General features: G+C 46.2%; 2 protein-coding genes across 4 annotated transcripts in view; both read left to right on the top strand.

The window, feature by feature from the left end:
* The window catches only part of NCAPD2 (non-SMC condensin I complex subunit D2), a 49,516-nt gene extending 44,631 nt beyond the window's left edge, over positions 1-4,885 (top strand). For 2 of the 3 annotated variants that reach the window (XM_036761910.1, XM_036761909.1), the window contains exons 28-32: positions 219-299; positions 1,293-1,476; positions 1,674-1,803; positions 4,101-4,256; positions 4,640-4,885. In XM_036761910.1, coding sequence (XP_036617805.1) covers positions 219-299; positions 1,293-1,476; positions 1,674-1,803; positions 4,101-4,256; positions 4,640-4,758 — 670 coding nt within the window. In that variant the 3' untranslated portion in view covers positions 4,759-4,885. The remainder of the gene's footprint in view (positions 1-218; positions 300-1,292; positions 1,477-1,673; positions 1,804-4,100; positions 4,257-4,639) is intronic. The other variant, XM_036761911.1, reaches the window with a different exon arrangement.
* A 5,003-nt stretch (positions 4,886-9,888) lies between these two features.
* LOC118852234 (glyceraldehyde-3-phosphate dehydrogenase) lies at positions 9,889-15,331 on the top strand. Its single transcript, XM_036761915.1, has 12 exons — positions 9,889-10,248; positions 10,820-10,876; positions 13,063-13,162; positions 13,257-13,363; positions 13,450-13,540; positions 13,680-13,795; positions 13,944-14,025; positions 14,220-14,371; positions 14,478-14,556; positions 14,665-14,748; positions 14,825-14,922; positions 15,065-15,331. Exons 2-12 carry the CDS (start codon positions 10,854-10,856, stop codon positions 15,132-15,134), a joined length of 1,002 nt encoding a protein of 333 aa, XP_036617810.1. The 5' UTR covers positions 9,889-10,248; positions 10,820-10,853; the 3' UTR covers positions 15,135-15,331.
* The last annotated feature ends 779 nt before the right edge of the window (positions 15,332-16,110 follow it).

Here is a 16,110-nt window from a genome sequence, read left to right on the forward strand (position 1 = left end):
TTTCCTTGGTTTCTGTATCCTGTTCAGATACAGGTTGATGAATATGAACTTTGAGATTTTTTTGAAATCTCTAGATGGGAGAGGTCAGAAGGTCAGTTAGAAATTCCTAGGGCTGTGGAAAAGAAGATCCTTCCTACCCAGGCGAAGGAGTGGCAGAATACAGTGTAAGGGTAGGAAAGGATGGGCTTTGGTGGGAGTCACAATTCTCTTCCTCACAGGCAACTTCTGTCCTACATCACCAAGGACAAGCAGACAGAGAGTCTGGTGGAGAAGCTGTGCCAGAGGTTCCGAACAGCCCGGTATGCTGCCAACAAAGTGTAGAACTCTTCATGCTAAGGGAACCTAGGAGAGAAAGTCCCTCCCCTCCCATCCCAACCTTAGAATCTCACTGGAGCTACAGGTGATGAGGACCATAAGGGGCATGAAAAAAAGACTAGATTTCATAGAACTTAAATCATGGCTCTGTGACTTACCACTTGTATGATCTGGGGCAAGTTACTTAACATCTCTGGGTCTCTATTAATCTGTAAAATGAGGGGCTTAGACTCAGTGACCCCTCATGTTCATTCTTGTTCTGGACCGAAGATCCTAGGATGACAGAGGCACATGGAAGACATCCAGGTTCTCATCACTTCTCGGACTATTAAAATAACTCATAACTTAAGCTCCATGCATTCAATCTATATCTAAACTCCTGATGTTCTTAAAGTGTAGTTCTGACCATGTCCCTCTTCTACTCAAGAAGCCTCAATGGGTCACAGTTGCCGTTGGATTAAAATACAAACTCCCATTTTGGTATTTAAAGACCTTCTCTATCTGACTGGAGCTTTTATTTCCAGGCTGGTTACACACTCCTCTCCCTATATTTTAGGCAAGCTGGCCTGCATTCTGTTCCTCAGATATGATAGTCCATAGTGCTGTCCACAGGTTGTCTCCTGTGCTTGAAATGAACTTCCTCTTACCCGTACCTCTTGGAAACCCTAGTTCCCTTCAAGAATTGGCTCAAGCCCCAGTTCCTTCAAAAGGCCTTTGCTGGCTTCCCCAGTTCTTAGTGCTCCACCCCACACACACCCAATGTATATTTTTTTATATGCTGTGTATAACTTACCTGTGCACGCCTCTACTGTTGTTACCTGTCCATGAACATGTTATATGTGCCCAGTAAAACAGAAGCTCTTTGACAGCAGGCACTATCTAACTTTTGTGTCAGGATCTACTCTACCTGGCAACTCTGAGCACTTAGGAAATGCTTTGTGATTGCTCTGCTCTCATAAATTCCCATCTCTCCTCAGGACTGAGAGGCAACACAGAGACCTGGCCTACTGTTTATCATTGCTGCCCCTCACAGAACGAGGCCTCCGTAAGATGCAAGACAACTTTGAGTGCTTTGGAGACAAACTGTCTGATGAGACCATCTTCAGTGCCTTCCTGGCGGCTGTAGGCAAGCTTAGGCGCTGGGCTAAGCCCGAGGGCAAGGTGAGGCGGCCCATAGCTCTTCTCTTCTGGAGGTTACAATACAAACCTCTCTACTGTCCTCTGAGCAATGCTAGTGGCTTCCTAACTAAGCCAATAAGACTTTAGGACTTCGATTATCCCCAGATTTTGTTGTTTGTCCTGCATGGCAATACCTATATTTCCAGACCTTTTCTTGATTCCTTCTCCTTTTACTTCAGGCTCTGGTGGATGAATTTGAACAAAAACTTCGGGCCTGTCACACACGAGGACTAGAAGGAGCACAGGAGCCTGAGACTGATCAAGGTGCTGATCAGCTATCCCAGCCAACAACTAGAAGACATATTAGTGGTATGTGAGACAGCTCGAGTTAAAATGTGTTGGAGAACGAATGGCATAAATGAGAAGCTACTGATAAGGACATGAGTTAGAAATATAGGACAAACTTATTGTTCAACAATAACTCCTAAGAAAACTGGAAAGGCAATCTGGGAGAAACTAGGTGAAGGCCAGCAGCTCACAGCATACACCAAGACAAGCTCCAGATGGGTACATGACTTAGACATGAGAGGAACAGGGAAGAAATTATCTAAGAAAAAAATCTATGGATAGGGAAGAATTCACAGAAGACAAAATGGGTCATTTTGACTATGAAAAAGGTTTAGAAGAGAATTAGGTAACTGGGAGGAAAAGTCTTTGCATCAAATTGATCTGATAAAGGTCACAGGGAACTGAGTCACATTTATAAGAAGAAGAGCCATTTCACAATTGATAAGTGATCAAAGGATATGAATAGGCAGTTTTCAGAGGAAAAAATCCAAACTTTCAATAACCATATAAAAAATGCCCCAAATCACTAATAATAAAGAAATGCAAACTAAAGCAACTTTGAGGTTCCACCTCACTCCCACTGAATTAGCAAAGTTGACAAAAAAGAGGAAATGTGTTTTCTTTGGGTTTTTTTTTTTTTGAGAGGAAAGGCAGGGCAATTGGGATTAAGTGACTTGCCCAAGGTCTTAAAACCCTATCCAGGTGTGAAGCCTAAGACTGTCATTATAATGGCGAATGGAGAGAATCTTAATGGCTACTTAATCTTTACAAGTCATTTTTTTGAGTTTTCAACATTCGCCTCCATAAGATTTTGAGTTTTAAATTTTCTCCCCCTTCCCAAGACGGTGTGCAATTTGATGTAGGCTCTACACACACCTTTATATTAAACATGTTTGCACATTAGTCATGTTGTAAAGAAGAATTAGAACCAGTGGGAGTAACCATGAGAAAGAAGAAACAAAACAAAAAAAGAGAGTAAACAGTACGCCTTGATCTGCATTCACAACAAGTCATTTTTAATTCATTATTTCTCTAATCTTCCCTGACCCTTTGAGGTAGGCAGGGCAAGTTTTTTGCATTTCCACAAAGCAGAGCAATTGACTTGTTTATATTCATAATGCTGCTGCTACTACTAGTACTACTACCACTACTACTATTGCCAGAATTCAACCCAGGTTTTCTGAGTTCATTGTTCTTTGCACAATGTCATATTGGCAGAGGACATAGGCAGAACTTTGCTTTACTTTGGGAAGAATGTATATGTTATAAGAGATAGAATGCTGGACCTGGATTCAAATCCCATATCTGACACTTACTAGCTGTATGACTCTGGAAAAGTCATTTTTTTCTTTTTTTTGGAGGGGAGAAAGGAAGACAGACTTGCCCAAGGTCACACAGCTAGTAAGTGTGTCAAGTGTCTGAGGCCAGATTTGAACTCACTGTGCCACCTAGCTGCCCCAAAAAAGAGGAAATGTAAAAAATTCTTGAGTAGCTGTGAGAAAACAGGTGCATTTAATACACTGTGGCAATATAAATTGATTTAGCCATTCTGGAAGGCAATTTGGAACTGTGCCCAAAAAGTTATCAAACTACATACACAAACCCATTGACCCATTGATACCATGGCTAGGTCTATACCTCAGAGAGGTCAAAGAAAGAGGAAAAGCACCCCTATGTACAAAAATAATTATAGCAGCTCTTTCTGGTGGCAGAGACCTGAAACCAGGGTGCCCATTAATTGAAGACTACTGAACAAATTATGGTACATAATTTGAATATGATGCAGTCCTTCTGTGCTGTGATATAAGAAGTGATAAAGGAAATAAAAAAAAGAAATGATAAAGGGGAAGGTTGAAGAAAAAACATGAAAGGGAAGACTTGCATGAAAATGCTGAAAGGGATGCATGAATCAAAATAGAATAAAGTGAGCAGAACCAAGAAAAGGATTTGTGCAGGAACATTACTCTTGTAAAGATAAACAACTTTGAGAGATTTAAGAACTCTGACCAACCAGAGGACTAATGATGTCCCTAACAGAGAAGTGGTAGACTCAGAGAATACATTGAGGCATATTTGTTAGAGGTGGCCAGTAGGAGAATTTTTTTTTGCTTGACCGTGCATGTCTGTTAGAAAATTTTTGTTTTTCTTTAATATGGCATAGGGGATAGGAGGAAGCAAAAATAGACTATCATTAAGTTTACAAAAATTGTAATTTGAAAAAAGAAAAGAAATGTAGAGGAGAGAAGGAAGTCTCTCCACTAAGAGAACCTTGTGACTGAATCCTGGCACTCATCCATGTCTTATTCCTGTGACCCTAGACACCTGTCTTCACCAAGGGCGCCCATCAACTGCTTCAGACAATGACTTTGTTACGCCTCAGCCTCGGGGTACTACCAAACAGCGTCCAAACACCAGAAAGCCAGTTTCTAAGAAGACTGCAATCATCTTTTCCAGCGATGAATCCAGTGAGGAAGGTAAATATCTCAAATCCCCAATGTAGTACCTAGGGTGTGAGAAGTGAGAGTGCACAGATAGATGAGGATTTTCATGGATCACTCTGAACTAGAAGACATCATTGCCCCATGATTCTGGAACTGGTGACAGGTAACACCAGGGGTAACAGAACCATAGTCTGTTCAGGGAGCTGGAAGGCTCCTTAAAGGTCATCTAGGCCCACCTCCTCATTGTATAGATGATGTCCTTGGATATAAAGTGAGTAATCTGAGGTCACAGTTAAAATAAGAGCCCAAGCCTCCTTAATTCCAGTCAGTGCCCTGTCTGCAGCCAGTCTGTTTTGGGAGCCCTATTCTTTCATGCTTCAACTTTCTCTTACCCCTTCAACCCCTGTCTTCCTCAGAGTACTCAGCAGAGATGACAGAAGATGACGAGACACCTAAGAAGACAACACCTATCCGCCGAGCATCTACCCGCAGCCAAAAGTCCTTACGGCGCCTTCCTCCCATCCCTGTAGTATAGGGAGAGGGAGGCCCTGTGGAAGTCATTGAGCCAAGTTTGGCTCTTCTTACTTTGTAATATATGTTTCCCTGTGCCCTTATTTTTTTACAAATAAAAAAATTCACGTACTTCCCAGGAATTTTCCTTTAACCACCTTCTTTGGTCTAGGTTGCGATCCTTCTTTCAGAAACTTTAGCTCTGATTTGGTTCTGGGAGCCATAGGTGGAGGATAATCCATTAAGAACCAGAGAAAGTATTTGAGCACCCTAGGGTGCTGGCAGAACTCGCTGTGAGATCTCAAATAAGCACCAGGTGTCCTCTGGGAGATCATAGGTTTCCTCCTTTCAACCTCCCTACCACTAACTGAAGAGGAGCAAAGCTGCTGCAAAAAGTGTGCCCTCACCTATAGGGATGCAATGGTCCTACTCTTCCTGTCTCTGCTTTCCTCTCAGTTATGGGTCGCTGGAGCCAATCTGTGTCTCTTGTAGAAAGATGTACACAGCACCTGACCAACTTTTGTTTCTAGTGCAGGGGCTCTCTGTTGTTCTTCCTTCAGAGGGTCTGAGTTGTAGCTCCCAAATGCATGACTTATGACATTTGGGGATTAAAGATTGACCCTGGAGCTACATTTCATGCCATTTGCATGTTGTATTTGCATGCCTCTAGCCTATAGTCAATAAGCAGTAAGTTCCCAAGATATATCAGGCACCTTGCTAGGCACTGAGCACACAAATCCAAAGGGAATTCGTCCTTACTCCCCAGGAGCTTATATCCTCTCAGAGGAGGTAATATGCACCTATTTAAGATGTGCACATTGAAGTCCATACAGAATACATATAAGGTAGGGTGGGAGGGCACTAGCAATTGAAACTGAGTAGGAAAGGCATTCTCTAGAAGGAAATTGTATAAAGTTATGTTGTCCAGTTGTGACTCTCCATGACCCTATTTGGGGTTTCTTGGCAAAGATACTAGAGTGGTTTGCCATTTCCTTCTCTAGCTCATTTGATAGGTGAGGAAACTGAGGCAAACAGGGTGAAGTGACTTGCCCACGGTTACACAGCTACTAAAAGTGTCTGAGGCTGGATTCAAATTTGGGCGGCCAGTGCTGTATTTACTGCCCCACCTAGGTGCATAAACTTTATTTTGATATAAAAGCAGAATTCTCTGAGGCAGAGGTAAGGAGGAAATACATTGCAGGTATGAGGAACAGGAAATGGCTCCTTGTATAAGGAGCAGAAAGAAGGCCCAGTTTGGCTGGATTGCAGAGTGGGAGAGGGCAGAGGAATGTATAGTCTAGAAGGATAGGTAGTGAACTTAAAAACTAACCCAAGAAAATGATCTTTAATTATATTTTATTCTGGTGTTGAGTAGAGAAGAACATGGTCAGTTCAGCAACCTCAGGAAAATCCCTTTGGCCCAGTGTGGAGAATGGATCTGGGTAAGGAGGGACTTGAAGCAGGGACACCAATTAAGAGGCCACTGCAAGTCCAGGAAGTGATAGGTGATGAGGGCCTGGAATGTGCTGGTGGCTTTGTGAGTAAAGAAAGAGGTGATGGGAGAGATGGGGAGACAGGTGGGACCAGACAGTGAGTGGAGGTTACAGATCTGGGAGACTAGAAGAACAGAGGATGTTTGGAGGGTTTTGGTAGGTTTGAAAAGGAGGAAGAGTTTTTTGCTTTGCTTGTTGAATTTGAAGTGTCAGTGGGACAATCAGGTTGAAAGTGTCCTATTGGACGTTGGTGATTGGTGGTGTGGGACTGAGGTTTGGGAATGATGGGAACTGGGTATCTAGATCTGTGAGTCATTTGCATAAAGTGTAGATTAAACCTGTGGAAGCCGATGATGTCACTGAGAATGCATGGAAAAAGAAGAGGTGCACATGAGGGACAGGAAATGGAGTTACCTCGACAGGATGGATGACCAGCTTGCAACAGAGAGTAAGGAGGGTGGGTTCAGACAAAAAGAGAACCTAGAGAGTGGTTTTGAAAACCCAGAAGATAGGGCCAAAGAAGAGAATCAACAGAGGCAGTGAGACTGAGAAAAGACTGTCAAATTTGATCTGGAGAGAACAGCCTCAGTGACACAGATTTCAAAGGGCTGAGGAGTGAGGAGTGCAGCAGTCTGTACGGGTGTTTTCTTGGCTTTTGGCTGGCTGAGGAAGGAGAAACAGGGGCTGACAGCTTGAGGGGAGGATGAAGCTTGAGCCCCAGTCCAGTGAAGGGTTTTAGGGGAAGGGGAGAACAGGCATGTCTGAAGGTGGTAAAGAAGGACCCAGTAAACAGGGAGAAAGTAGCCTGCCCCTACAGCCAGCTTGTTCTTTGTGATAGCCGAGCTACATGAAACAGAGAGACATTCAATGAATGACTGTGCCCGCGTCATGACAACACTAGACAGTTCTCCTCCAGGTGTGAGCTCAGATTGGGGTGGGAGTGAAAGGAGGGATACTGAGGCAGAGTGTCCTCAGGGTTACCATTGGTGAGGAGGGAAGTCAGCCCGTGCCCCTGAAGGGCCACAGCGAGGGAAGCAACTGTGGATTTTTCGCCTGCCTGATGTGCGGCTACATGGCTGCATGAAAATGCTCACGTATTCCTCTTCCCTAGAGCTTGTTTCTGCCGCTTTCCCACAAGACCAAAAGCAACAGACATTCTCCTCTCTGCACAGAGGCACCCCACCCCCTTCCCTCTCTTGTCTGATGCCTCATTAAATCCATGAACTGGTTGCCAAGCATGAATACAGACTGGCCCAGGAGCTACTGGAGGTGGGAACAGTCTTTGGAAAGGGGCAGGACAGACCCAGTGACAGGCAGAATCAGTGAGAAGCAGCAGCACCACCCTTTCTTAACCTTTAAAGTAAAGGTTATCACTCAGTTAAATTTAGCCACTGGCTTTTTCAAGAGAGGGGCAGGACACCCAGCTCAGGTTACCCTGAGCCAGCAAAGAGGCCCCAGGCTGCCCCCCACCCATGAACCTGCTGTCCACGGATCTCCATTTCTTAATCTTTTCAACTTCAGTGCAAGGAGAGGATTCCATTCTTAGCCACATTCCCCAGATGACTGCATGATTAGAATCAGAATTAGGGGATCATTTAGTCAGTAGATTTTAATGCAACATACCCCACCCCCTTCAGATGGGGAAATTGGGGTCTAGAGAAATAAATGAAATGACCGGTCCCCTTCACTTTCCTGAAGCAGCTAACCTCTTACTGGAATGGACCCACTTTCTGTATGCCTGACACCCTCCTTTTAACTCAGAAAACAGTCCCTGACCACAGTTGTTGCTACTAGAGCAAGGAGATTTCCAGACTTACACTAGCCTCCACATCCCAGCACAGAAAGAACTCAGGAGGGCCTCACACCCTGCTGCCATCATGAAAGAAACACTGTGTTCTCAGTCAGGATTGGGCATCTCCCAGGTTTCCAAAAGCTTAAATCTCCTTCCTATGCCCTTCCTCCTCATCCTAGCTGTAACCAGGGTGATATGCTCTCTCTCCTGAGCAGTGGGGGAAGAATGGGCAGATCTCACCACTCCCTTCCTCCTCCTCCTCCTCCTCCCCTCCCCACACTACCATGGGCTCCTGGTAGCAAAGTAACGATTTGGATTTGGATAATTCCGGCTGTGATAGATTTAATCTGCCTAAATTATCTAGTCTCCTTCCAGGCTGCTTTTTTTGCCTGACCTTCAGCCAGCCGGAGCCTCCCTTTTCTCCCAGGTTTCAGTCCTGGGGAGGCGGGAGCCTGAGGCTGAAGGCCTTTGTGGTACAAAAACTGCTCTGTGGCCCGAGCAGCCCCACCCCTGCCTTTCCTCAGCTGCTCCTCCGTCACTACCGTAAAGACTGGAGGAGAAGTACCTTTTCAGGTCTCCAGAGGAAGAAAAGCAGTAAGCCATAGCCTCCTATTCGTGAGAAAAGAAAGGAAAATGGCAGTAGTGTGGCCACATTCCCACAGCGGCATGGACCTCCTGTGTTAATCATAGGTCTTAGAACTGGAAGAAACCTTCAAGATCGTTTAGAACAAACCCTTCATTTTACAGATGAGATTTCCTTTGCAAGGTTTCACAAGGAGTAAATAACAGGAAAGACTAGATCTGAATCTGAAGTCCAAGTGGCTTCCCTAATTTCCTCTCTTCTTTTCCCCTGCTCCCCAAATCCTGACCTTATCCAGTCAGGCAGCAGCCTCAGTTTTCTGGCTTCCCATGGATTTCTTTAATAATGTTTCCTAAATAGCCCCTAAAATTTTAAAAAGAAATTCCCTCACAGTAACCATACAAAGTGGGGCAGGTAGTGAAACTATAAATCGCCCCATTGTGTTACTGTTTAGTCGTTTTCTTTTTTTCAGCAGTGTTCAACTCTTCGTTTGGGTTTTCTCGGCAGAGATACTGAAGTAGTTTACCATTTCCTTCTGTTCATTTTACAGATGAGGAAACTGGGGCAAGTAGGGTTAAGCAACCCTGCCCGTGTTTACACAGCTAGTGTCTCAGGCCAGATTTGAACTCAAGAAAATGAGTCTTCCTGAGATCAGGAAACTGAGGCCTGAAGAACTTCATGGACATGCCCAAGGTCACAGTGCTGAGGTAGGATTTGAATCCAGGTATACTAAGCACCTACTATCTGCCGGGAGCCAGGGAGCCAAAGACAAAAGTGCAACTGTCCCTGACCTCGAAGAACTTACTTTCTAAAAACAGAGACAATGTGCAGACATATAAGCATAAACAAAACAGATACAAGGTAACCTTGGTGGGAAAGGCAATAGTAGCTGGGTGACAGAGGAAAGGCCTCATGCAGAAGAATGTGGTGCTTAAAGGGAATCTAGTAGGAAACCTGGAATTCCAAGAGGTGGACGGTGGAGGTGAAAAGGGGAAGCACTCTGGCCTTGGGAGACAGCCCGTGCAACTGGAGCCGGGAACTGGAGTGTACAGTGTGTGTGGCCAATTTGTCCCCATTTGTGGCCTCGGAGATCTAGTAAGCAGTCAGTCCAGTGACCAATTCTTCGATGCACACCCTCAAATTCAGGGCAGTTCCATATAAGCAGGCTTTTCACTACGTGCAGAATTCCACGACTCTATTCCCCACCCCCATCCTCTCACAGCAATCACTGCCACTGCCCCCCCCCCCCCATTATTGCTAACCCAATCATCTCTCTTCTCGGATTCCTGTAGCGTCTTTCTCCCCTAATACCCAACCCCCAGGCCACTCTCTTGCTGCTGCCCAGTTCTACTTCGTCCCCATCCCCCATCCCCCTTCCCACCAGCCCAGAGTGGCCCAGAAGGCAGGCAGAGATTGGGGGAAGGGGGGAAGGGTAGCGGAGAGTCGGGAGAGGAGGCGAGGAGAAAGCAGGGGAGGGGAGGGTTAGAGCCTCCGCAGCTGCTCGGAGTTTTAGGGCTGCACGTAGCCTCTGCGCCCAGGCCTTGGGACTGGTTGCGCAGTATAAGGGGCGGGGCTGTTGTCTGGGCCCTCTATATATGAGGCTCGCTCCGCCCTTTGCGCTTTCGGCTTTTCTCCCAAGCTCGGTGCCAGGTAAGGTCTCTAGCGGAAACTAGGACGGTGGGGGTGGGGGACTTAGTGAGAATAGGGGGAGTCGCAACGCACGCCCTGGTGAGCCTTCGCTCCCTTCCCTGCATAAGAGGAGAGAAAAGTGCACATTAAGGGAAAAGCTTGCGGTTGGGGGGAGTTCTTTGGCGAGAGGTAGAATTAGTGGATCTAGAGGGAGGGGAGGGAGGGATGAGAACAAGGACGGGAACGTGAGGCAGCAGAGGGTAAGGATGGAGGCTGGACACTGGGAGCTCTCCCTGCGCATCCTTGGGATGGATGAAAGGATGGGTGGAAGGAAGGGGGTGGGGGATGGTGGCTCTTGAGCTAATCCCCGGAAAGGAGGAAGGGCACCCCCAGGAGGGTGGGGGCAGCCCCGCTGCCCGGTTTCCGGGTGGATGACACCCCGCCCACGCCTGGGGAGACAGCTAGGTGTGTATGGAGAGATTTGGGGGGGTGGGGTGTAGAAAGGGAAGACCTTCGGGGTTGGATTGGGACTGGGCGTGGGGGGAGGGCTCAGGAAAAGGGCCCCTGACTTAGCCGCATCTTTTGCCCCCAGGATCTGCTGTTTTCAGTCGCATCCCTGAAACAAGATGGTGAAGGTCGGAGTCAACGGGTGAGTGGGATCCCGGCAGGCCCCAGAGGGAGGGAGACAAATAAGCCATTTGGCCCCCAGGGGACTCGATTCAGCTAACCTAACTGCAGAGACTAGACTGCATACTGGGAATCCAGTTAAGAAAATATATACATATAATTTTTTTCCCTAATCTCTTCTCTGAGACCCACCCTGGGGGAAGGTGCAAGCCTCCAAGGAGACTCCAAGGTCAGAGGCTTGAGCTCAGCAAGGGCTTCTGCCTAAACTCAATGGTTACCTTGTGTCCTCGTGCTAGCATCCCCACACGCACTAAGTCCTCTCTGCCCCTCCCCCCACCCCCATGCAGCTGTCCCAGCTGTTGCCACGGGGTGCTAAAATCTTCCACAGGATTTTTTCCCCTTCATCTCTTCTGCCCTTTCCCGCCCTCCGGGGCCACGTGGGGGATGGGGGAGGGTGGGGGAAGGGCTCCTGCCCTCCCCCTGCTTTAGCACTTTTCTTTCCCCCTGACTAATTCAGCTCACTTCAGAGAGAGGGCGCCTTTTCCCATGGGTCACCCAGACAGCCATGTTGTAATAGGGAAGGAAATGAGTGAGCAACCGTTAGGGATTCTCTGATCCTCATCTCTTCCACTCCCCTTCCTTGACTCACCCTCTTTAGTGCCTACCCAAGGTGAGGAGAAACACTTCCTGGCAGGAAAGAGGTACCAGGACACCTCCATTTGTCTATTACCTGATGCTAGCTATTTCATTAGCTGTCTCGTTTCAACCCTGCCTGTATCTTAATTTGGACTTCCAAAATCCAGACACTAACTCCACCCCATCCTAGTCTCCCTCAAATTATAGGACTAGAATCAGCTAGTCTACTTTCATTTTAAATTTTAAAAAAACTGGACAGGTAGCCTCCTTATCCTCAAAAATCCTGTCCCCTTCCCTCCTAATTTCCATGTGATTTAGGGTTTCTGGGGAACCCCTTCCTCCCAAAGTGATTCGTGGGTGTGGCAGCTTTAACCTAATGCTGAGTCATCGATGTCTTGAAATGAAAATTTCCATTGTAAAGTTTTCTTAACATGGCAGCATGTCCATTTCATTTTCTTGCCTTAGCATGTGTGTATCTATTGGGTTTCCCCATCCCCAATGCTAATCTGCCCAAAAGGCCAGCCTTGTAAAGGTCATCTTGAGGATTAGGTATCTGTGAGAGGAGAACCCTGATTCTCTCTCCATTTTTGCCCCCCAGAAACCAAATCTCCCTTATTCCACTCTGAGACTAAATATAACTGTCTGACCTTTCTGTAGCCAGGGAACCTAGCTTTGCTTTCTCTTGTATAGAACATTATAAAACCTCTAGTATTGGTAAAGGGAAGACAGGACCTCCCCAGTATCATTAAGTGGCAAAAATCTAATCCAGTTAAGAGTTCTGGAATTAGGTTGGGTGGGTGAGAAAGAAGCTAGGACTTAAGAAATAGCAAATATATATGTCATTGCTCTTGTAGCGGGAGGGAGAGGAATGGTTTTACATTTTCATGGGTTAATTTCTAACCTTTAATCCTGCCCTTTGAACTCTGGGGTTCTGACTCTAAAAGTCCTCTACCTCTGGGGGCTGGAAGCCAAGAAGCTATCTGGGGGTGGGATCCTGGCACATTATTAAGATACATGCTGTGTAGTAGCAATCTTCACAGTGTCTAAGCAATGGGTGACATGTACCTCTTGCCTTTTGCACTTTTTCCTTGAGAAGAGATTGAGAGGTCATGGATTGTTGGGATAGGGGGAAGGGCCCAAGTTTATACCCAATATCCCTTCCTATAGCAAGAACCCTTTACCCTGCGGTCTTAGACTATGCCCAGCTTGCTTGACAGGAATGTCCAAAGTATGTGTTTGTTGGCATATTCAAGGTTGAGGAATCCTGTAGGACAAAGGATAGGAACTGGAACTGATTTCATTGATATAGAGAACCACCAGATGAGGAAATAGCCCATGCAGGTTAGCACCTTTTCTGCAATCTCTAGTGCACTGAGAGGTTGAGACTTGCCCAGGGTTTCAAGCCAGTTTGTATCAATGGGATTTGAACCCAGCTCTTCCTGGCTCTGAAGCTAGCTATATTGTTGCCTATTGGGAAAACCATTTGCCAGGATAGACTTGCCTAGAACCTCTCCTTTTCTTAGCTTTCCTCCGTCAGTTCTTTACTGCTTTTGTTTTCTGCTCTCTTGCCAGATTTGGCCGTATTGGGCGCCTGGTGACCAGGGCTGCATTCGCCTCAGGTGGAGTAGACATCGTGGCCATCAATGACCCCTTCATTGACCTCAACTACATGGTAAATGGTGCCTTAGTGGCTGGGGACAATAAGTTCTGAGCAGTTGTTTCTGCTGGGTCTGATGAGGCTTCCCACACCCTTGTCACCTCTCCAGGTTTATATGTTTCAATATGATTCCACTCATGGCAAGTTCAAGGGCACTGCCAAGGCTGAGAATGGGAAGCTGGTGATCAATGGAAAAGCCATTACCATCTTCCAGGAGTGAGTGTGGTGGGCAGGGTGGGAACATTGGGGTTTGAAAAGACACAAAGGGAGCAGGAGGTGGTCATAACTTCATCTTCTTGTAGGCGGGATCCCGCCAATATTAAATGGGGAGATGCTGGAGCCGAGTATGTTGTAGAGTCCACTGGAGTCTTTACCACCATGGAAAAGGCTGGGGTGAGTAGTGGGAACACCAGTCACCTTCCTCCCTGGGTGAAGACCTTTTCTCTGGGAGATTGAAGTGGCTGTCATCTGCCTAGAACCAGGAAGGGTGGGGTCAGGCTCCCCAACTTCCTTCTTCTTTTCCTTGCCCCAGGCTCACTTGAAGGGTGGAGCCAAGAGGGTCATCATCTCTGCCCCTTCTGCTGATGCCCCCATGTTCGTGATGGGAGTGAACCATGAGAAATATGATAATTCCCTTAAGATTGTCAGGTGAGAAGGGTTGATGATAAAATGGTCTGAGGTTGTAAATGAGGAGGAAGAAGGGACATTGTTTATCCTAGGGGAAAAAAGGGAAATTCCAGGAATATAAGTTTAGGCTAGAACATCTTCCCCTCATTTCTCTTCTTTCCCTTCCCAGTAATGCCTCCTGCACTACCAACTGCTTGGCCCCCTTGGCCAAGGTCATTCATGACAACTTTGGCATCGTGGAAGGACTCATGGTACGGACAGAACGTGGAGTACTGAAAATTGGGCCCCTTCTTTATAGTTGAATAAGCTGTTATATGGGGTCCTGATATAGCACCAAAGGACCAGTGTTGGGGTGGGGTATCAGTCACATCACCCTAAAGATCCTGGTAATGAAAAGGTTGTAGTAGTAGATTGTGCTAGGCCTGACCATTTCCTCTTATTGCAGACTACAGTCCATGCCATTACTGCTACCCAGAAGACAGTAGATGGCCCCTCTGGTAAGCTGTGGCGCGATGGGCGTGGTGCTTCCCAGAACATCATCCCTGCTTCCACTGGTGCTGCTAAGGCTGTGGGCAAAGTTATACCTGAACTGAATGGGTAAGATAATCCTGGTTTATTTTTCTCTTCCCTGAAGAGGTCATGGGGAAAAAAAACACAAGTGAGACATTTTTATTATGACACTAACATACCCTTTTCTCTGCAGGAAGCTCACAGGCATGGCCTTCCGTGTTCCTACTCCCAATGTATCTGTTGTGGATCTGACCTGCCGCCTGGAGAAACCTGTAAGTGTAGCATTAGACAAAGGGAATTTGGGGGTTCCCTGCCTCATGGACTACAGAATAGAACAGCAGTAACAGGAATTTGAAGCTGTCCCTCTTTTTCTTTTCTAGGCCAAATATGATGAGATCAAGAAAGTGGTGAAGCAAGCATCAGAAGGACCCTTGAAGGGCATCTTGGGCTACACAGAGGACCAGGTATGGAAGGGCAAAGATATCATCAGGGAGGTTTGGTACATTTGAATTTCACTTATCATAAACTTCCTCTTCCAAGGTTGTATCCTGTGACTTCAACAGTGACAGTCACTCTTCTACCTTTGATGCTAGCGCTGGTATTGCCCTCAATGACCACTTTGTCAAGCTCATTTCCTGGTATGTGGCACAATGAATGTGACTTTCATTTGGGTTGTATGTAGGAAAGGGGTTTAAGGAGCTTACCAGAATAGCCATATGACATGGTAGTTGCCTCCCTCAGCTAATTAAATTCTCACCTGTCCTTTGTCTATCTTCCTAGGTATGACAATGAGTACGGTTATAGCAACCGTGTAGTAGACCTCATGGTCTACATGGCCTCCCAGGAGTAAAGTGGAAAGCCATGAACCTTCATCCCCAGCCAAAAAAAGGAGGTCCACCACTGGGGAGCCTACATTCCTAACCTATGTTCCTGTACTGGGGATCCGTATCCCATTCACATCCTTATCCTAAAGCACCCCTGTAGTAAGGGGGAGAAGCCTAGAGTCCTATATTGTGTACCATCAATAAAGTCACCACATTCAGTGCATTTATTGTCTACCTTGTCTTTTCTGAAAGAATCATAACTACTGATCTCAGTGATATAGATAGATCAAAGTGCTTTTCCCTTAAATGCATATTTCTCAGGTTTTTAATGTGAAAAGTGGCCACTAGCCTCAGTTTAAATACTAAGAGATCAAAAGTAGCACGAATATAAATAATATCCTTGGTAACTTGTAATTAAGCACCAGCCCTGAGTTAGGAGTTGGGTATGTAGTTGCATTTTTCTTCTTAACCTTTGAGCGGAATTTGCATGAATATAAAGCATTCAAGGCTACTGCTCACTGCTTTTCCACGTGTAGGTTAGGCCCAGTGTTTGGACTTTGAGTTGGGAGATGACTTTACACTGGACAGACCCAGTGTTGCCAGTAACAAAGAAAAACCTTCTATCTGCTAGAGCTGTTAACAATACTCGTCAGTTGGATAGGAATTAAAGTTGTCCCTCGTAAGTCTGAGAATGTTGCTGGTGTGTGTGGTACTTGAGGACAGGTCTAGTAGGCTGGAAAGGCTTCACACACAGGCTACTGTATTTCTGAAAATTCATTTGGAAGCCAAGTTCGTAGTAATGAGCCTTTCAGACTTAGGCCAAAGCTGTGTCCTGGACTGTGAAGAGAGGATCTACATTCATGAAACCTGGGGTAAAGGATAGTTTGGAGCCAGTTTCCATTCAAACTGGCCAGTGAGGGGAGAGCAGAAAAGCAAAGAGTATTACACAATCTCCAACTCAGCTGCTCCAAATCGTCCCAAACCTCCTACCTACATTGAAGA

The sequence above is a fragment of the Trichosurus vulpecula genome, chromosome 5 (genome assembly GCF_011100635.1).
Source record: "Trichosurus vulpecula isolate mTriVul1 chromosome 5, mTriVul1.pri, whole genome shotgun sequence".
Lineage (NCBI taxonomy): Eukaryota > Metazoa > Chordata > Mammalia > Diprotodontia > Phalangeridae > Trichosurus > Trichosurus vulpecula.

Bases quoted from the DNA above. Each gene is read 5' to 3' on its own strand.
- LOC118852234 (XM_036761915.1), top strand. From the start codon at position 10,854: ATGGTGAAGGTCGGAGTCAACGG. The intron at 13,163-13,256 runs GTAAATGGTGCC...TCACCTCTCCAG, and splicing joins TCATTGACCTCAACTACATG to GTTTATATGTTTCAATATGA. The intron at 14,026-14,219 runs GTACGGACAGAA...CTCTTATTGCAG, and splicing joins GCATCGTGGAAGGACTCATG to ACTACAGTCCATGCCATTAC.